The 21,949-nt window shown below is 46.7% G+C and overlaps 3 protein-coding genes across 18 annotated transcripts in view; 1 reads left to right on the plus strand and 2 right to left on the minus strand.

The window, feature by feature from the left end:
- LOC117229286 (uncharacterized) overlaps positions 1-7,026 on the minus strand; it is a 117,023-nt gene extending 109,997 nt beyond the window's left edge. For 8 of the 15 annotated variants that reach the window (XM_033485686.2, XM_076526444.1, XM_076526443.1 and 5 more), the window contains exon 1: positions 6,525-7,024. The gene's annotated coding sequence lies outside the window, so the exon portion shown is untranslated. Of the gene's footprint in view, positions 1-6,524 lie in introns of all 15 variants that reach the window. The other 7 variants (XM_076526438.1, XM_076526435.1, XM_076526433.1 and 4 more) reach the window with 3 other exon arrangements.
- Positions 7,027-10,110: 3,084 nt separating this feature from the next.
- Positions 10,111-11,940, minus strand: Arr1 (arrestin 1). Its single transcript, XM_033485691.2, has one exon. It carries the CDS (start codon positions 11,881-11,883, stop codon positions 10,747-10,749), a length of 1,137 nt encoding a protein of 378 aa, XP_033341582.1. The 5' UTR covers positions 11,884-11,940; the 3' UTR covers positions 10,111-10,746.
- A 941-nt stretch (positions 11,941-12,881) lies between these two features.
- Positions 12,882-17,716, plus strand: LOC117229288 (erythroid differentiation-related factor 1). 2 transcript variants are annotated; one of them, XM_033485690.2, is made up of 9 exons: positions 12,882-13,037; positions 13,254-14,292; positions 14,363-14,779; positions 14,863-15,654; positions 15,727-15,906; positions 15,982-16,361; positions 16,427-16,745; positions 16,814-17,117; positions 17,195-17,716. In XM_033485690.2, the coding sequence occupies exons 1-9, from the start codon at positions 13,005-13,007 to the stop codon at positions 17,334-17,336; spliced, it is 3,606 nt and encodes a 1,201-aa protein (XP_033341581.2). In that variant the 5' UTR covers positions 12,882-13,004; the 3' UTR covers positions 17,337-17,716. The 2 variants fall into 2 exon arrangements, with proteins under 2 accessions (XP_033341581.2, XP_033341580.2); XM_033485689.2 differs by having other exon boundaries at positions 15,727-16,361.
- Positions 17,717-21,949: the final 4,233 nt, after the last annotated feature.

Below are 21,949 nucleotides of genomic sequence, written 5' to 3' on the forward strand. Positions count from 1 at the left end.
CGTCGGGTGTTTATCGACGTTGGCGGGGCTCCGGTAACGATCTCGAAGATAATCGGAAGCACATAGCCGCGAACGCGAGCGAACGGCGACGTCGGCGGCGTCGGCGCTCACGTTCCAACCCGGCGAAGCGTTCAATAATTCATATTCAATCGTTCGATAGCAGCCGTCCCGGCGGGGGATCCGATAATTCAGGCTCTATCTCGTCTCCGGCGCACTTTCATCTGTCTCGGCCAGCCCGCAGAAAATTTGCGACCGCTTGGATAACCCGCGGCGGGCTCCTCCGGCGATCCGAGCGAGTCACGAGCGAATGGCTGCTCGAAGGACGGATAAAGGAGAGAACCAGACGACTAGGCAGGATCGCGAATGCATTAAAAGTCTCTCTGCTCCTCTGAATGCAAGTACGAGCTCTGCCGCGATTTTAGCCGCAGTTGGCGAGGAACGCTCCGTTCGACCGCGGAGACGGCGAGCGAGACGCGACGCAGAGTTCGCGGAGCGCAAATCGAGCGAGCTGGAATATTCCTTAAAATTAGAGCGATTTTTTCGACACGGCCGATGCTACGTGTACCACACGTGACACACACGTTAACATATTTATTTAGTGCTCCGAAAAGATGTGCTTTATATAATACGTTTAAGACGGATAATATGTTCTCACAAAAGAATGAGACGTTGCAAAAATGCGGCATGGAAGAGAACGAATAAGCTCGCTCAATGCAATGATTAATAATTACATACGATATAGCGATCTTCAGTGAAAACGTCAAATGGCCGGAGGAAAAAGACGTGCAAAAACGACTCGGCGTGGAACGACGTGTTAATCAAATAAATATTCAACGGATGAGGATATTTGATGCCGAGCCTCTCTCTTCGACCCTCTTCGCAGATTTTCACTATTTGGTACACGGAATATATTAACGGAATCAAAGCTATTTATTCAATCAGATAAATATTGAGCAGCCAGCGTATACGATGCCGAGTAGTCCTCTTAACTAAATTTGGTACGCTGAATATACATTAGCGCGACACTTTAATTCCGTCAGATCTCCATGAAGTTAGCTGTTGCAGTCTCTTTGAAAAGTATGCAAGTTACTGTAATTATACTGTTGTTATACTGTATACGTTTGCTTTTCTTCATATTTTGCTTAAATACAGCACTTTTATAGAGTATGTTATTTAACACTGGCCTGGTTTGGTAATTCCAGTGTTAATAAATAATATAAAAGTATAATATTGCTGTCAGCTGTCACAAGTCAGCTGTTTTTGACGAGTATACTGGTCATGCACGCACGGCAAGATTTTGCGTTGCGACGAGTATACTCGTCAAAAACAGCCGACCGATCGATTAAAGATTTCGACAAGAAAAGAACGAAAGAAGAAGAGCGGCGTCGCCTTTAGTTTGCATTTTCGTGACTTCCACGCTGGATGCTTTCGGTCTGCGTAAACGAAGCTGCTGCTTGCGATTTTGCATGATCGGTCGAACAGCGTTTCTTGTGCGAGAAGAAACGGAGAGAAACGGAGGAGCGCGCGCGTGCCAGCGTCTCTGCAAGATCGCACCCTCGCGACCCGGCTGGCACCCTCTTCCGCGGGTAAAGGGGATTCCGCGTCGCTGATTAAAAGAGTTCCGTCTGGCTTATTAAATTTTTTGTCAACGCGCCTCAGACGGCTCGAGACGCTCGCTTAATTCCGCTCGATCGCCGCCGAGCCGAACGCGATTACGAAAGCGGAGAGGCCGGGAAGAAACAAAAATGCTGATGCGAATCGAAATTTTCCGTGAACTGATTTACCGAAAATTTGGTCGAGTGGAAAGCGTATACGATACTATGAAAATTGGCCTAGTTTACAATTTAACTTTGAATGGTATTTCATTAACCGCACTTAATCGTGTCGAACACCTCGGTACTATTTTCTCTCACGTTTCATCTTCCGAAGTAGATCATAAATCACACGCTAATGATATCGAAAAGAGATACAGCATACATTTTGTTCGCCTGGCTGTTCGATAACAACGGTTGTCCAATGCATTTTGACTCGCGCGACTACGAGGACTCGCTTAAAAATGCAAATCTTCGAACGCTGCACCAATAGAAGAAAAATGACCGGATATTTCGTTCGCAAGTAACGTAATCACAGGTCATATTTCATCATATTTCGTCATATTTCATCTCGAAGGAATCGCGCGCTATTTTCTTTTCCGTAAAACGTCGCGCAAAATACGGAACACGAAATTGTATTAATAGAACGATTAATCATACCGTACACGCGGATCAACAAATATACACCCGAACAATTCCGAGGAAATCTAAAATTATCGTTGCAATATATTGTACAATAATCGCTTTACATAACCTTCGCGAGCGACGATATTTTCTTTCCCCAGATATTACCTTTTTTTTTGCACCGAAGGGTCTTCTGTCGCGGATAAATGAACGGAAACGAAATTTTCAATGATTTTTTTTTTCAAGAAACGAACGATTTCAATTTTTCGGGACAACGATCCGGCTTTAGATAAACTTTCGACGGCGGGTGCGCCGTTTCGATTCGCTCGTTACTCGGCGAAGATTAGATTGCGATGAATCAGTTGCCGTTGTCGCGGTCGCGCGAACGAGACGCGTTCTCGCGGCAATAAAGATAGCGAAACGAATCGTTTACGAGTAGACGACGCGGCTGATCGAGGCCTACCGTCGGCATTCGTCGTGTCTCGTTGTTTACCGCGGGACAAAAGGGAGCGGGTACACGAGTCGCGTTAATGGCTGACACGCTCCGCGGGCGAAAAGAATCGGATTCTTTCAGGATACCCTGTCGCGTGCGGCGACGACGTTGTTAAGTGCCAACAGAAGCCGCACAAAAGCAACTGGGACAATGGTGTTGGAGGTGACTCCGGGCTCGAGTGGTCGATGCTCGCGAGATTACTCGCGGCGAAGCAGGAAAAGTACTCGCGGCGCTGAACATGACTGCAGAGACGGGGAGAGAACGAGGGAGGAAAAAGGAGAGCGACCGCGCACAGTCGCCCGGAAATATTTCGATTTATTCCGCGCTGGAACGCGTATCGCTGCATACGTTCCGATGGACAAAATTTCGGCGAACGTTTCCGAACGTTCTCGCGAAATAAACTCTATTTAACTGTAGAACGTCCGCGCGCGCGCGCGCGCGGCAAACATTAATTGCACCGTGTTTATTCATGTAAGTAACGTGCCGTCCCTGTTACGCAACAGGAGCAGTAACTGCCAGACAAAAACAATAGGCATTGTCTCGTTAGAGAAGGCTTAATTAGAATATTTCTATGCTTCATATTTCATGAAGAGAATCATGGAAGCGATTGTGTCAGGCCAGAGCCCCGAGCTGCATACGTCGAACTAGGTTTCGTGAACAGCTCGCTCCAAAATCGCAGCGAAAACGTAAGATCCGAAACGTTGACAGGCTCGTTGTCTCTAATTTATTTGCCTCCGCGTGATCTATGTAATTTACAGATACAATCGCCATCGAGTAACGTTCGTTCGAAGCTTCGATCTTCAAAACGTTAACGCCGCAGTTTCGAAAGATGTCACATCGAAATAACAACAAATCATCGAACGCGAGAGGCGCGTCAGCTCGAGGCTTCCTTATAATTGAAATTATACTTTCATCGACTGCAATCGACGAAATTAAGCTTGCACCAACTGACAAAGCGTTACGCCGCAGTTTCGAAAGATGTCACATCGAAATAACAACAAATCATCGAACGCGAGAGGCGCGTCAACTCGAGGCTTCCTTATAATTGAAATTATACTTTCATCGACTGCAATCGACGAAATTAAGCTTGCATCAACTGACAAAGCGTTACGCCGCAGTTTCGAAAGATGTCACATCGAAATAACAACAAATCATCGAACGCGAGAGGCGCGTCAACTCGAGGCTTCCTTATAATTGAAATTAAGCTTTTATCGACTGTTCCGTAGCAAAATTCGATGACCCGGGTTGCAGTATGACCCGTTCGGATAATGGAAGCTAGGGTCACCAGGGAATTCGTGGGACGTGCGCACAAAGTGCCTCCGTATTTATCGGCGGTGGTGTGTACGCGGTTTGCGGAATGCATGCGGGTCGATGTTTCGCCGGGTCTACTCTTTACAGGCTGCTGGTATTATTCGTCGCGCGGGGTATCGCTGAATTAACCGTTTTCCCCGTGAATACCAGCCACGGAATGTTTGCACAGGCAACGGCGAGCGTCGTAACGTTGAAATATTCATTCGTCGACGTACACGCGTGACTAATACCGTATTGGAAACCGGCGCGGCGCGGCGCGGCGGTCGTTCGAGGTCGACGATTCGACCGGTTCGATTTCCGAGCTGGTGTACGAGCGCGATAACGCGGCTGCCAATCACCTGGCCGCGAAATCAGTCACCGACGACTCGCGGACTCATCTGGAAGGTACACGGCCTGGAGGCTCTCTGGCGCCCAGGGTGCTCCGAAATGGCCCTCCGAGGGCTAACGCGGCGGTACTTCATGAATTTTTTCGGGTTTTATGGTACCCTATCCCGCGTGAATAATGTCGAATGGATGAAAAATACTCTAGGCTAACTTTTTGGAAGGAAATAATGTAATACAGTAATGTCTCCCTAACTGACGCTCGGATTGTGCATAAAAATTGGCAATTTGGGAAGAGAAAATACGATTATTACAGCCTTCTAGCTCGTTTTTTTTATAGTTGTTGACACTTCGTAACTATAAAAATGAACCGCATGGATCGAATAATCGTATCTCCTCTTCCTAAATTGTCCATTTTTGTGGACGATCTGAGCGTCAGTTAGAGAGACATTACCGTATATGACAAAAGAATGAAATATATGGCAAAAGAATGAAATATATGCCAAAAGCATGAAACATACGACAAAATAATGTAACAAGTACCAGAAGAATGTATACAACAACCCAATATATCAAAGGATTTCAGTAGATTGCACGAAATACTGTTGCAAGAGCATTGCATAACTTTGCGTCGAATTTTCACCCCGTTTGCGATAGGATTCAAAGATCAGGTCAAAGCACCATATGCGCCTACAATTAGGGGCCCCTATGAAGACCACGTTGCTGGTAAAAGCGTTGTCTATTCGGCCGTTGTCGCTTTCAACGGAGCCAAATCGCTGTCGTACCGCGAGAACAGCGAACATTTGCCCGATTTGCCTCAGAAAATCGAGAGGAAGAATTCAGGTGCCCCGGCTGCTCCCTTTCGATAAAAGCAAACACTCTCGCTTTTAAAGTAAACATCAGCGCGTGCCGGCGAGACACACCGCCGGTGCTGACCCCACGATCGGCGGCAGCCTATTTACAAATAGAGATATCTTAAACCGATGTTCGCCGGTAATCGATACAACGGGCTCGTCCTTGCGATTAGCGACGCTCCCGGTAGCTCCTCCCGGCGGGATTCCATCGGTTCTCGGCGAAACGCGCGGCTACGGGATCCGTGATCGCACTCCCAAGAACCTCTGGCCCTTGTTTCGCTGCCCGTGAACGCGCCGGGACCAGGCCGGACCTGCGGCGCGAGTCCAAGGTCGCGAGAGGATTCGCGTGAAACTACGGTCCCGTCGAGAAGTCCGGTCGAGTCGGGTCGTGTCGGCAGAAACTCGTTCCACTCGGTCGCCGAGGCAGAGGCAGAGGCAGAGGCGTTGGTAGCGAGCAGCGGCGAGGTTCGGAACGATCTCAGGCTGGGAACGATCCGCGCGAGCAAACAAACATCTTCCAGGCCGGGCTTCCGAAAATACACGGAGACAAATCGGACCGTTTTCGACTAAATATTTGAGTGTCGGGAACCGATCCCCAGGCCCGGCCGTTTCCAAACAAAGTCCTGGCTCGGCTCGGAACGATCCTTGTTCCACCGTGGAGAAACGTCGCCGATTATTTCGGAGCTCGGTCTCATCGATTTCGCGGTCGACAGCGTTCAAGGCCGCCGGTGGTGGTTTAAATCGAACGTTCGAGGGCTCGGCTCTTTCTGCGTGCTCGATGACAAAGCAGAGGAGAGGAGGACGACTCTCGTCGGCTCTCTCTCTCTTTTATCTCTCTCTCTCTCTCTCTCTCTCTTTCTGTCTCTCTTTCGCTGGGCTCCAGCTCGAAATTACGAGGATCGTGCGTGCGTATACACGCAGCGCGTAGGAGGGAAGGGCGGCCGGCGCGCGAGAGGACGGGAGGAGGAAATCAATGCCACCGTCTGCCGCGGGAGCAGAGAAACTCGTCGTGTATCGGTGAGTTTTCGCCGGTGTCTGTTCTCTGTTGCTCGACGGCCACGGAACAGCGAGAAGTGCGCCAGTGCCGGGTCCTGGCCAGAAAAATCCAGACAGGGAGAGACCCGAGAGAGAGCCCGGCAGGATGAACAGAGAAATATGCACCGGCCGAAGCGAGATGGAGAAAGGCGGACAGACAGAGAGAAAGAGAGAGAAAGAGAGATATAGGGAGAAAGAGAGAGAGAGAGAACGAGATATAGAGACAGAGAAAAAGAGAGAGAGAGAGAGAGAGAGAGAAGAAAGGGCAGAGTCAAGGCTCCGCGGGGTACTCACTCGGCTGCTAGCGTAGCGTAGCCGCCACTGTCTTCTCGGTTCTTCCTTGCGGGAGATTCGCCCCGGAGCAGTGGAACTCGCAAGCGGAAAACCTGGGCAGAAGCTGAAGTCTCCACCGCCTCCTCCGGCCACAGCACGGTCTACGCTCTTCTTCTCCTCCTTCTACTTGTTCCTTTTCAGGGTTCGCCGGCGGGATCCTCGGTGAAAAACCGGCACTGGTCGCAGAACACGAGGGTCGCCGGGGCAGTCGAAGCACCGGATCGAATCGGGGACCGGGTTCAAAGACCGGGTTTCGGAGAGACCGAGAGAAAGAGGCCTCAATACGCCTCGGACGACACTCTACGCGACACTGCCTCGTACCCAAGACTTTTGCTAGGTGGCCAGGGGATGATGGAGGGGGCGCATCGAACGTACGTACCGAACTAAAGGGGAGGCAACCACCCAACGCTCCGTTCTCGCGGGTGTCTCGAGCCTGACTGACGCACCGGTCTAGCCTGCGGACCGCCCGAACCCCGAGTTTATCGTCTCGTTCTCTCTTCGTCGGCCGGCGTCTCTCCTCGTCGCTCACGCGACTCGCGACTCGCCGCCGTCTCGCTTCCTCTATCTCTCCCCGGTCTCTCCTCCGGGTTCCTTTTCCCTCCCGGTTCCTTCGGTCACCCCTTCACTCCGACCCCTTCATCGAGTCTCGCTCTTCTCTCCCCGTTTCGCGGCGACCTCCTTCCTTCCACGGATTTTTACTCTCCCCTTGTGTTCTCTGTCCCGCCGCCTTTGCCGACCTCTCTCTCTAATTTTATCTCCTCCACGTCTCCCTCCATAACGCTGCCGCCCCTCTCTCTCTTCACGCCCCCGACTCGCTTGATCGCCCCGTCTCTCTTCCACGATCGCTAACGTCGTCCTGCTTCAGCTCCGCTGCTCCTCCAACGCCCACCACACACGTACAGGGTGGCATCGCCGAGACGACGGCGCGGCGCTGCCCTTCGCCAGGACCTTCTTCTTCTTCTTCTTCTTCTTCCACGCCGGAATCGCAGGATTCTCGTCTCGTCTCGTTTCTTTCGATTTGTCGCCGGTATACCTGCGGCCTTCCACGCCGAATATAGGCCCACGACGCTCGGCCGGCCACATTTTCTGCCCCGCAACCCGCCCTACGATCCTACGGGAGACCGGGCCGTCGACGTTTCTCTGTTTCTAGTCGGTTCCCTCGGCCCGACGAAATTGCGGATGACTCCGTTTCGGCGCGATGCGATCGATCGCCTACCGGACCCAGCCAGAACACGCCTGCCGCCGCCACCGCCGCCGCCGCCGCCGCCGACGTCGTCGTATTTTTCTAGGCCACGAACCGGTCGTCGTGTTGCGTCATCGAAAATGAGCGACCTTGTCCTCCAAGGAGCCCGCATTTTCGCGAGGAAAAAACCACGGCCCGCGGAAACTGCTCGTTGCGCAACCGTTCACGCTCTTATCGCGTAATCGATATCGCCTGCAACGCGATTTTACCGTTCCCGGCCGCTCGTTAACTCCCATGGTGGTGTGGTAAATCGCGGAAACTCCGTAGTTCCCGTCGTTCGAAATTAGCCGAACGGCCTGTCGTCGCCTTCGCGCTCGTTCCATGCTAATCGCGAAAGTGGTCGAAGCTTCCTTGTAACCGGATATTTTTGGAAAACTCCCGATGGCCCTCGGAAGTGGTGAAACGTGTTGCTCGATTCGGGCTAGGTTCTGCGGCAACGAAACTCCTTTCCTGCCGCTGGATGCGTTAGAGCTTCGAGAAAATCGATCATCCTTTCCGTTTTCTAGTTCGATCTTCCTTTCCGTTTACGTGGCTGAAAGAAGATTACTGTAAAATGCTGGAAATGTCGCACGGGTTCTTCTCGCCGTGTGAAACATTAAACGCGTTGCTCACCGAACGTCGTTTTTAATTAAAGAATATACAATAATGTCTTTTTAATCGACGCTCAAATTGTCCACAAAAATGGACAATTCGGGGAGAGGAGATACGATTATTTGAGTCTTGCGACTCGTTTTTATAGTTACCAATTGTCGACAATTATAAAAAACAAGCTGCAAGGATCGAATAATCGCATCTCCTCCTCGCAAATTGTCCACTTTTGTGGACAATCCGAGCGTCAGTTAGGGAGACATTACTGTACAATAATGTCTCCCTAACTGACGCTCGGATTGTGCATAAAAATGGGCAATTTGGGAAGAGAAAATACGATGAGTCTTCTTAGATTAGAGTCTTCTAGCTTTTTTTATAGTTGTCGACACTTCGTAACTATAAAAATTAATCGCAAGACTCGAATAATCATATCCCCTCTTCCCAAATTGTCCATTTTTGTGGACAATCCGAGCGTCAGTTAGGGAGACATTACTGTACAATAATGTCTCCTTAACTGACGCTCGGATTGTGCACAAAAATGGGCAATTTGGGAAGAGAGAAAATACGATTATTAGAACCTTTTAGCTGGTTTTTTATAGTTGTTGACAGTTCGTAACTATAAAAATGAATCGCAAGACTCGAATAATCGCATCTCCTCTTCGCAAATTGTCCATTTCTGTGGATAATCCGAGCGTCAATTAGGGAGACATTATTGTACCTTCCCACAATCAGTGAACCTTTATTATCCCGAGCTTCTTCTTCACTGATTTTTAAGGAGCGTGGAATTATAGCTGATCGACGAAGAAGATGATGCTTGATTTTAAAATGCCAGAACACGATTAGGAACAGAATTTTTCTATAACTTCATAGGTTTGCTGCGCCTCGGAGATATCATTCCGTGCGCAGAATCGGCGTGATCCTTAAGTAGGTACATTCTCGACACCGTGTACGTGGTCCCGTGTCTCCGAGTCGCTGGGTTATTAATTTTTCGAGCGAAGTACATACTTGTTGAGCGTGCGTTTTCACGCTCGAGGACACTCGACAGGGTTTCCGGGCCCGGAAGATAAATTCGCGAGACGGCGACGGGCCGGCTCGGACACGCCTGTGTTTCCTCCGCGCTTCTATCGGGATCAGCGTCGCCGATTCATCGGCGATTCATCGCTGATTAATCGGAAGCGCGTGATATCGGACGGCGACGTTCGTCTCGATAAGGCGACGACACGCCACGCTTTCGCCTTTTAATATCGCCTTTCGTTTCGTCTCGTCTGAAAAAGCAAAAAAAAAAAAAATGGAAACGCGGAAGAGACACCCGCGGCAGCGTGCGATCGGACCGTGCAAAATTCGTTCGATGGACTATGAACGATTCGCAACAATTCGACATTCGTGTGTTCGCAGGCGCGTGTTGATGCACGCAAATAAGCGACTAAGGCGGAGAAAGCGTCGATGCCTTTCAAGTGCCTCGGCCGAGGCGTTTTGTTGGTGCCCTGTCCGGGAGCCACACACTCGGCTTAATATCATTATGATTCCTATAGTTTCAACGGGCTCGAAACGAAGCGGAGCTGCGACGGAACGGCCGGGGTTGCATAACGCTCTGCCAAATATAAAAGCGGCTGCACAGCGCCGTTAATGGTTTTAACGCTGGAAGCACCGGGCGGCCGCGCGGTTTTTAATGTTGTAGAAGAGAGAAACTAAAACAAGAAAAAGAGACGGGGTGCGTTCGCTTTTATCGCTACGAATTTTATTGAATAACTTCCCATGATCGCTGAACGGACAATCCTGGTAAAATGAGTCACTGTATGCAGTCCTAGCGCCTAAGTGTCGGGTGGGTAGAAAGTAGACTCGCTTGCGTAACGATAGAACAGACGTATGTATATTTGGTTCAGATTCTACGCGGCCGGTGTTCTTATCCTCTCTTTTTTATTCCCATCGCGCGCCTCTGTGTGCTGTCGTCTTTTATTTTTCCCTCCTTTTCTTTTTTTTACAATCGTAGGATGCTACCGTGCAAACGAGAGGTACGGATAATATCGGTTGCATGCTCTTTCGAAAGGGTCGCGTTCCAGTTGCGTCGCTCGGTTCACTTTCACCTAGCATACAGGCGGCGATCGATACGAATTTCTTGGACGTCTAAGAGGAGTCGTTCCGTGAAACGGCGAGGACGCGATCGTCTATGGTCTACGGGGAGCCGCCAGGTGGAGGACGAGGAGGCAGGGATTAGGCGATCCTTAACAACATAATACGGAGAGCCGCGGACGCGTTGCTTTCCCAGAATATTCGCGAGCTGCTCGTGTGCCCACGTTGAACCCGAGCCAACTGCTGCTCCGGGTGCAGGCCCGGGTGCAGACGTGACCCTGCCTAGTTGCCGACCGGCTGCACCTTCTCCTCGCAGAACTCCTCCACCTCCTCGTTGTCCGCGTTCACCACCTTGATCCGGTCGACGGGCTTCGGTCGCATCAGGATGAACGGCAGCTCCGCGGACAGCTCTCCGCCCAGCGCTCCCAGATACAGCTTGACCTTGACGGCGTAGGAGACCACGATGCCGAAGGACTCGCGCACGTCCGGCGACAACAGCAACGTGCTGGAGGCCAGCTCGGCCTCGTCCTTCTTCACTCTTCCGTCGAGAGCGATGCCGCGCCGATTCTTGTTCTTCTCCAGCTCGGGACTGAGGTAGAGTACCTTTTGCAGGTTCGAGCCCGGGTTGATCGGGCAGCCGTCCTGCGTTTCCACCGCGTCGATCACCGTCCTGAACTGGCCGTTCTGGAAGATGACCACGTCGATGCCCTGCTGCACCAACGCCTTGATCTTCTTCACCACTTTGTTGCTGTTGTTCCGCACGCACACGTTCACGGCTATCCTCTCGCCGTGTTGGTAGAGCTGCTTGTCGAGCGTCACCTCCAACTCGAGGTCGCCGGGGCTCAGCAGAAAGTCCTTGCGGACCACGGTGCACGGCTGGCGGCCCTGTTTCGTGGGCGCGTATTGTATCTTCCTGATGCCCATCATCACCGTGCTCCGTTTGTGGGTGATGTCGGTCTCGGTGTCGCCGGAGTAGATCTTCACCACGTAGGTGACGCCGCAAGGCTCGCCTTTCTCGCCCTCGCCTGGCTGCAGGGTCACGCTGGACGGCGCGCTCGGTGGGAACTTGAAGGTGAAAGGTACAGCGTTCGGTCCTAGTTTCCTGAGCAGTCGGTCCTGCAGCTTAGTCAGGTTCTCCTCCGACTTCTGGGGCCCCGGGAATAGCAGCTCTGAGGTTAGATAGAGGTCTTTCTGGAAGTTCAGCCCCATCACCTCGTCCTCCTCCCGGCCGTACCGGAACGAGCAGATCAGTTGACCCCATACTTTCCGGCCGGTGTCCACGTAGTTCTGATCGATCAGGACCACCCCGTCTACCGGCTCGATCCCGGACAAGTAGTCCACGTAGTCCCTCTTGCCCAGGTACAACGAGAGCTTGCCATTCGGCGTGGACTTCTTATACACCTTGAAATTCATCACCATAAAAATGACAAATCCAGTCCGCCGATCGTTCTCTCACTGACCCCGACTGGATCGCGGCAATGGCGTCGTCTTCTTATATATCCGCGGGGTACCAGTGACGTCAGACCCTTCTGGGGCTTCCGAATCCATTCTGCGTCGCGGATAAACGAAACGCCTTTGTTAGCGTCGTTGCTAACCTTTTCAAGTGTTGACTAACTTTGCCTTCTAATCGCGAAGATCACACGCTAAGAACCTGTCTTCGGGTAAGATCGATGATATTCGGGGCTTCTGGATGCCACCTGATCCTTTGTTGTTCGGACTATTCGCGTTAGCTAACCGAACCCGTTTAATGGTAAATGTTTACATGCATTGTTTTCGTTTTGTACCTCTTATTACTGCAGCTTTCGTGATGCAATCGGAAAAATCTAGGATTAACCAGTGCTGCAACATGGCGGCCAAGGACTCGTCCTATAGTCGTTGATCGTTGATTAGAGGATATATTGTTCGGTAGGAAAGCTACGAATTACGCTACGAATACGAGACGAGGAAGAGAGGTTTTTGGAATAAAATCTAACATCTAATATTCTAATATAAGGGCTGAGGAAGGTCGTCTACGTTTTAAGTCACTGTAAATCAAAGAACACCTTGTCCTATAAAAGAGCTTTGAATTCTGCTGTGTCCCATGCAGAATTTCCATTTTACGATCAAGGAACAATGGTTTTAAAATGAAATGGGAGTCGATAAGGGTTTCAACATGGAGGTCGAGGGAGATCCTTCACCTTTTTGACTCCAAATTAGGAAATATGTTCCATACAAAATCCTCTGAATTTTTCTAGCTCTCATGCAAAGCAAACTCTTCTAAAAAGAATAATAGGATAAATATACTAATCTATTTAGTTGTAAGACACCGTCCACTGTGCACGTGATCGCGGAGAAAGAACGTGTTACCATCAGCTGATATCGTAGCACCGGATAAATCAGAAAACCCGTTCCAAACCTATCGCGTTCTGTCTATACGACCACGTAACCAATGGTTATGCGTTCGTGTTCTACTCGTACACTTTGGTTCCTTCTCCTTCTAGAATTTTTGAAACACAGCAACTAGTTTCGGTAGACGCAAGTGGGCCCGTTCGAAATTGAAGATGTCAGAAAATGAGGACACTAAGATTAATGCTGTGAGTGAGATTCTGTGTGGTGCAGAATTTTTTCTATCGCCTTGTAGCACTGAACGTAAATTTGTGGGAAATTTCGTTTTCCATGACTCAAAAATATTCGAGCCTCTGTCACACCTGCCTTATTAATAACGTTTCTTATAAATAGATTCGCCTGAAGAAAAATGTAACAATGAGATAAGAGGATTTCCATGCTTATTTTAGTATTTTTAATTACAGATGCAGCCAATGCCTTTGGTAATACCTCCTGGTTCACCCAAGAAACCAGTGAAATCAACCGCTGTCGTGAAATATTCTGTTGTACAAACACCAGCTACTTATGCTCAACTGCAATGCAACACGGACTTGAATTTACCACCTAGCAACTGGTTGAGCAGTTCAGCCGAAAGCTACGGGCTGCAGAGTGTATGGTCACAGACCACCGGGTTTTCTAGCTTTCGTATGGCTCACATGTTTCCAGACTGTGTTGGGGAGGTTGATGTTGTGTCCGATGCCGAAAACATAAAGAAACTATTGAAACTGCCTTATAATCACGGTGTGATATCAATGATGGTTCACAGAGTAGAGAACACACTACTGTTAGATGATTTTGATATCCATAAATATTTATTGAGACAAGCGGAGAGTGACTGGGAGTGGTTGAAAAAGTTTTTCTATGAACACATATTCCAGAATCTTGGAGACAAAGAGAAGTCTCTGTTTCGTAAAACAAATAACAGGAACACCTTGCAGCAAAGAAATTTGGTATCCAAATTTCTGTATCACTCTATAGTAGTAGCAGATAACAAGGAGCAGAATGCTAAACCGCAGTTGCCTGTGAAACCACTGGAACCATGTTTACCAGAACCCTCTCAGGAAGAAAAAATGCCAGACCCTAATTACAATCACAATTTTGCTAGAAACATTGTTTGGACCTTCGAGAACATACAGATGCTCATTGGTACAGATATGCCGATATTTGGGGGGCAGACTCATCCGTGTATAAGTCTGAGATTGAGGGACATGACTAAGCCCATTAATGTTCTGACTGGCATAGACTACTGGTTGGACAATTTAATGTGCAATGTCCCAGAAGTGGTGATGTGCTATCACCTGCATGGTATCGTGCAGAAATATGAATTAATAAAAACAGAAGACTTACCCAATTTGGATCACTCCAAGTTCAGTCCTAAAGTAATCAGAGATGTTGCTCAGAATATTTTAAGTTTCCTGAAAAATAATGCCACCAAGGCTGGTCATACGTATTGGTTATTTAAAGGTGAGATCCCTAAACTATATGCTAAATAATTGCTATCACTGCATTTTCTAATTTTTTTTATGTACCACAGGCAAGGATGATGACGTTGTAAAATTGTATGATTTAACATCTTTGTGTAACGATGTATCAGACGAAAAGGGTCAAAATCCCTTCACTGTGCCTGTAGCTATGTTGTTATATAGGGTGGCTCGCAACATGAAGTACTCCTCAGACTACCACAGACAACAGGGCACTATCAGAATGCTCCTAAAAAATTGTGTACAACTGTTGACTAAAGAAAAGTATCCTCAGATAGTAACATCCGCTCATTTTATGCTGTCTGATCTGTATGTCCCATCGGACACTGACCCTGCTAGTCCAGGACTTTCTGATCAGAGCGACGAGGACGATACGCAAAGCGAGTCGAGCACAAATCACGATAATGAGAAAGATGAAGAGGAAATAGAAAATGAAGAGACTGCTATAAAATCCTTAACATTAGCCAACAGTGAGTAAAATATTTTCCTGGTCTATGGGATCATGTTGCTCAGAATTGTTCGTGTAAATTAATTTTCTAAATGTATCTTCTAGTCAAAGAGCACAGAGACTCGGATGAACCCAAATACAAGCCGCCACCAATTTCTGGGACAGTGGAAGAAAGATGTCTGGCAGCCTTGGAACATGTCTGTCAAGGTCTCGAGTGCCTACATTATTTCCCAACCGAAGAGTCCTCTGAAGAAGAGCGTACAAAGGCAGAGCAAGAGGAGAAGAAGAGGAAGGAGTATGAAGAGACCCACCTGAACTTGGCTAAACCTTTCCAAGCAATACCAATGACCTATTCCCCCCTGAAGGACGAAAAGAAGGGATCACACTGCGGAGAGAGTTCGTTAACTAGTAGCCCTAATCATAAGAAGAACAGGAAGAAAAACAGAAAGTCAGACAAAATTGTATTGAAAGAGGAACCTGTCGAGAACGTAGCTAAAGCTTTGCAGTGCAAGGTCAAAGTCGATACGCTTCCTACCTGGCAAGCTCCTAAGAAGAGCGACAACATAAGTTGGAACGCACACTTGAAAACGTTGTTGTACGAGAAAGCTTCATTGATCTTCGCTGTATTAGCTGAGAACGAATACGTCAATAAGAATTACGGGGCTTCTCTGAGGTATATGCTAGCGGTTCTGCGTTGTCAGAAAATTTTGGAGCTCTTCTGTGGAATCATAAACTGCAAATCTATCAGCTATCTGTTAGGTCGCGCTGGGGACTGTTGCTTCATGACTGTGCAGGATTGGTGTAACATAGAAAAGCACAGAAGCGACTACGAGATGAAGAACGAGGCTGAAGAGAAGATCGTGGAGGAGATCTGCAAGGTGGAGGACCTGGACTCGAGTGAGTTCTCGAATACTTGGATCCTCAAACCAGTGTGATTGAAGCTAATAGAAGTTTAATTTTTTGTTTCAGGCGATGCTAAACTACTGCCACAACATTTACAGAGTCTAGAATCTACTTTAGTAGCATCCTATAAATGTTATGAGAAAGCCTTATTATTGGAACCCTCAGAAATTGACAGAAATAATCTTTTAAGACGATTAGGCAACATCCACAACGAGCTGGGGGTTCTTTACATGAATCAGGGTGGAAGTAAATGTTTAAGCCAAAATTACCAAGTCAGAGAACGTTATGAGAGGAACCGTTATAATTTGATTCTTTTTCCAGCCCGGTATCAGCAAGAAAGTATAACGGAGGAAACGTCAGGTCTCTCTAACAATGAAGTATCAACATTACTGACTCGTTCCCTAAATCATTTGGAAGCAGGAGTCAAGGCATTCGAGACAGTTCACGACGAAGCAAATTTAGCGCTGTTGCACTCGAATACTGGAAGACTTATGCGACTCTGTGCACACATGCACGTGAAGCAGAACGCCGAGGAACGGAATTTTTATAATAAAGCCCTGGCGAGCTATCAGAAAGCACTGCAAGTCCTAGGAACTAAGAAGACGAACCCTGCGATCTGGGACACGGTCACTTGGGATTTGTCTACCACGTTATTTACCATGGCTACATTGTTGCAAGACTATCCCGTCACTGGCTGCAAGGTACTGCTTTCATATTCAATTGAATTCAGTGATGTAATTGCTATCTACTGTGGCCATTGTTCTAGACTGAAGAGGAGCTTGAAAGGGAAGTGGTCGATATACTACAAAAGGCTTTGAAACACTGTGATACGGAAACGTCAGGACCACGGCAGCCTGTTTACCAATTCCGTGCAGCTACTATTCAGCACCGTCTTGCTTCTTTGTACCATCGTGTATATAGAGAGTTTGAGCCAGACGCAGACAACATGAAGAGAAAAACAAGCTTGCAATTATGCAAACTGTACTACGAGAAGGCGGGAAAGCTCTTACTTGCTTTGGAGCAAACTACAGAATTCCTGACGGTTCAGTTGGAACGGGTTGCATTGGCTGAACACCAAGCACGTTGTAGGTTCATCTTCTAAAAGTAGTTTTAATCCTATCTCGAGTCGTGTTCTTATTGTACTTTGTCGCAGGTGCTACAAGCTTTAATGGAAAACTGAAGGCGTACCAAAATGGTCTTGATCTGATATTACACTGCAGACCCATTGTGGACATATTGTGTGAGAGGAACAGCTCCCAGAAACAGAAGAGCGAAAGTACAAATGCTATCAATCCAAAGAAGGGGAAAGAAACCTCAGAGGGCAAAGGTAACGATGATCAGAAGCTGCTGGAAGATGAAGAGAACTTGGTGGTGCTGCTCGAGCAAAGACTACAGTTTATCCTAAGATCTCTGACCAAACTATCCGTCACGAAAAATAACAATAGTAGTAAAAAAGAGTATGTACATTGTGGTTCCTTAAATGTAATCTATACGAACACGATCTGATCATTTTTTGTTTTCTTAAATATTACAGGTGTGAATCACTGGCGAATTTGTACAAACAGTGTTACAGTCGGACATTAAGACCAGTCTCAATGACTGGTTTCACGTTAATTGAACACGTTGCACAACTGATGCGGGATTTGGAGAAAATGTTACCGTCTACAGAGTGTTGAATAATTGTACTTTTGTAAATATATATATGTATAAATATTTATCATATCTGTGCCAGATCGAAGACTTAAAGCGCCAAGTCTCGACCAACGAATATGATTCCTTCCCATGATTGGTTTTTTCAATCTTTTGACGTGTTCTTATGCCGCTATTGACGCTGGTCGTTAACAAGGAGAACATTCATTAATTCATTACGACACCTCGCGATGTGGAGGACATTTTTTTATTCTACTGTGTAAATAGTCAGATCGAAGCTTTTATTTATGTATAATATTAATATGATTTGTAAAACGGAGAAATAAATTACTGCTACAACATCTTCGAATACTTCCTCGGGCATCGGAGAAATAAATAAAAAATTTTCATACTTTTTACAATACAATCTACTCTGGAATTTTATTATTAAAAAATTCTACTGTCCGTAAAACAAAAAGGGATACGGTGTGATCAAGTCAATAAATAACAAACTTAATAAATCTATAATATGTTAGTGTTATTAAGTTACTTACGAGTGAAATGGCCGTTACAAGAATCATTGCACGAAACTTTGTACTCCAATTAAACAATATTTGGTACTTCCTATATCGTTTAGATGACAATAGTTGATATATGCTAGTGCATGCTTTCTTGATATACAGGGTGTTCCACAATTATTTTAACAGCCGAGAATGAGGGGTAGCTGAGGTCATTTGAAGTAACCTTTTCCTTTGCGAAAATGCAATCTGCGGTTTTGTTTACGAGTTATTAACGGAAAACACTAACCAATGAGAGGTGATGGCGCGAAGTTCGAAAGCCCGCAGCAGATGGTCGGGACGGACTCGAGCCGCGTTCGACCTATTGAACAAATCACGAAGCGAGAACTTTCCGGATTTTTTTTTACTACGTTATGTCAAGGTCATGTGAAGGTCATGTCGAGGTTATGTCAAGGTCGTGTCAAGGTTATTTCAAGGTCATCATATGAAATTTTTAAGCAAAGCTAATTTAATAAATAATAATCGTGTTAAAGGACGTAAGGGATATGTTTGTTAGAGAAATGTGAAGAATATTATCAGTAAGAAACTCATCCATTTAGTTGTAAATCCATTTCATGCACGGAAATGTGTGCAGGATAGTGCATTGACCTCGTACAATGTCAAGGTCGTGTCAAGGTTATTTCAAGGTCCTGTCAAGGTTATTTCAAGGTTATGTCAAGGTCATGTCGAGGTTATTGATAATATTCTTCATATTTCTCTAACAAACATATCCCTTACGTCCTTTAACATGATTATTATTTATTAAATTAGCTTTGCGAATCATTCGTTGAACTGTGTTCGGACACGGAATTATTTAAATTAAAATATCATTTACGTACTTTGTTAATCTTCACTGTACACCTTGCTTAAAAATTTCATATGTTACACACAAGGTGTCATGCATACTAGAAAATTAAAACGGCCGTCACGGTAAATTACTTACTATTTCGGGTCCGAAAAATTAGTAAATATTCTTCAGACGAAAATCCGGAAAGTTCTCGCTTCGTGATTTGTTCAATACTTCGAACGCGGTTCGAGTCCGTTCCGACCATCTGTCAAAGCCTCGTGCTGCGGGCTCTCGAACTTCGCGCCATCACCTCTCATTGGTCAGTGTTTTCCGTTAATAACTCGTAAACAAAGCCGCAGATCGCATTTTCGCAAAGGAAAAGGTTACTTCAAATGACCTCAGCTACCCCTCATTCTCGGCTGTTAAAATAATTGTGGAACACCCTGTATAACCAGACTTACCTCTCATTATTAACTAGAAAAATTGCAATCCTATTTTCGAAATATTAGGAATCTATTCCGACACCCGCCATTGAGTAAAGCCTTCTACGAAGACCGATACTGTGCTATTAAACTATCTTTCGATATACTTGTAAAACGCGGTCCCCATATGTGATTTTTAGCACGATTTGTACGGAAAGTCACACATTACATATTTATTAACTTTTTGATGCATGCAAAATGATTTCACTCACCAAATTGTTGATTAAAAAACGCAGCGGCGTTCTCTACGGAGCACTTATAGAATTCATATTGCTAACTGCGGATTTCACCAATGGCCGCCAGGTGGCGCATCGATACAGTACTGAGTTTGAATTTGGATGGAACAGTTATGCACTTGTCAGGCCATTATTAATAGTCTACATTGTTAGTTAGTCTACAATTGTGTTAAACGATTAAACAATGAAAATAAAATTCAAATGAAATAACTATCTTCTGGAAAAATGATCATTGGTTCTAATTTTTCTGTAGCCAATTCGTAATAATACTGTATATTTTTAAACAATGCACAAACATTTCTCATGTCACGTGGATACAGAAAATTTCCCTGCACATTTTGCAAAAATCTGACCACAAAAATATATTCAATTTTAGTTTTTACATCTCGTACCTCATTACATTATGAATTCCAATAATTTTTGGATTACATAAAATGCCCTGTCTGTTTTCTAATAACAGAAAGGTTCAAAAGCCGATCGGTGCAAGTCTCTGAGACTAAGACAATGAAACGATTCTCGACCAGCAGACAAATTACGCCGATCAGCTTCCGTCACTTCGCCTCTAATTATGAATTCAAAATGGCCACGCGGCTGAACGTTTCTTCCCACCAAAGGGAAGAAACAGTTTCCGCAATATCGCCGGCGAAATGGAGCGTCGTGAATGGTCCTCCCGTTCCGATACACGCTCGAAATCATAACGAGGACACGATCTTATCGAAATCTTCGGTCGTTCCATTCAATCTCCCCTCTGACCCCGGCGCCGAAAGCCGATATACGCGAGCTTTATCGCGCATTCGAGAGACGCTCGTATCCGCAATATTGTTCGAGAAATCGCCTCGGGGCTGGTCCCCCCTGTGCCCGCAATGAGACACGGAGGAAAACCCTCCCGCGGATAAGCCGGGAAAATTTCTTAAACGATAAGTCGACGTGCTAGAGCCGAGAGACCACGACGTGGAAACTCTTGTCGTGGCTGTAGCGCCTTCGACTATCGCAGCATCGAGTTTTGATTCGGCTACTCGGCTCCGAAACTACCTGACAACACATTTGGCAATGTTTTCCGCATCGCAGAGCCATCCTGGAGATTTGATCGAACCATCGAGATATCATTCTCATACTGTCTTCGGCTGCTCCAACGAAAGAGAGAGCTCAGAGAGTTCGCAGCTTGGACTACATCTGCGCCGAATTCTTCGAAGATCAAGAAGGACCAGCTCGGATCTAGATCCAACAAGATAACCCGGCAGCTCTGCGACCAATGTCTCCTACTTTGCTACAATATTTGGGACATCCCGGTGTTCCGGGGTGCTAGGAACTGGGAACGTAGTGGCACTCGAGTGCCGATCGCGATTCCCTCTCGCCGAGAGAAATCGCGCGCCGGATGGGAATCTCACCGAGACGGTGGCAGTTGTTCCAATCGGTCGACATGTTCGAGGAAATCCTGTGATACGCATCACCGACAAATCTGGGTTGTATACGCGGAGATGCTTATCGCGCCGCGGGAAGATACGCGATTGAAATCGCACGGCGAACGCCCGTGCTATCGACAGCTCGTCTCTGAATTGTAGCTGCGCCCATCTTACGGCAATACTGACTCCCAGGCGGTCTCTTTTCTCCTACGATACACTCGCCCCTATTTCCATCCCCATTTTAACGCCTCCGTTTTTCGTTCGCTTGCGTTTGAAGGGTTTCCACGGGGGTGAGCGTCTTCCGCGTTTTCCATCGGTAACGAAACTTGTTATTTCTCGAGTGAAATTATGGGGCTGTGTTGGCCAAACAACCCTCCGAGAGAGCGACAAAATTTTCGCACTTCGAGAAAGTACCCTATAGAAATCTCTCTACTTTCCATTATTCATATTCGGGGAGGGGACATTTTTCTCGAGAGCGGTGTGCCTATGGAACAGGTGGCAGTGAGGAAGGTTGTGTTAAGTTAATCATTGAGAGGCAGACATCTTTTTGCGAACGAATGCTTAGCTACATGTCTTATGATTTATTTTACACAACTATGATGATTAGGATCGTTCAGAATTTTCAAAATTTATATCTATTGAATGTCTAATCGATAACAGAAATATAGAATTTTATCCCGGGTTAAAATAAACGAATAACATACTTAACAAATCGTGTTCAAAATCTTCTTGAAACATTCCTCAATCCCAAGTCATCGACCTTCTACAGGATGTCCCAAAATTATGGTACCTCCTGGAAATGAGAGGTTCCTGAGATCATTTGAAGTAACTTTTTCCTTAGCGAAATTGCAATCCGTGGCTTCGTTTACGAGTTATTAACGAAAAATAGTGACCAATCAGAGGCGAGTTCAGCTAGCACAAGATGGCCGAGCCAACGAGCGGTGGAAGCCCAGTTCCGCTGATTGGCTCGTCCGCATCGCGCCAGCTGATCTCGCCTCTCATTGGTCACTGTTTTTCGTTAATAACTCGCAAACGAAGCTGCAGATTGCATTTTCGCTAAGGAAAAAGTTGCTTCAAATGACCTCAAGACCTCTCATTTCTCGGAAATACCATAATTTTGGGACACACTCTATACTATAGCATAAGGATTTTTCTGTAGGTTGCGTAAAATTAATAAAAGTTAGCCACGATCGTT

The sequence above is a fragment of the Megalopta genalis genome, chromosome 15, assembly GCF_051020955.1.
Source record: "Megalopta genalis isolate 19385.01 chromosome 15, iyMegGena1_principal, whole genome shotgun sequence".
In the NCBI taxonomy this organism is placed as follows: domain Eukaryota; kingdom Metazoa; phylum Arthropoda; class Insecta; order Hymenoptera; family Halictidae; genus Megalopta; species Megalopta genalis.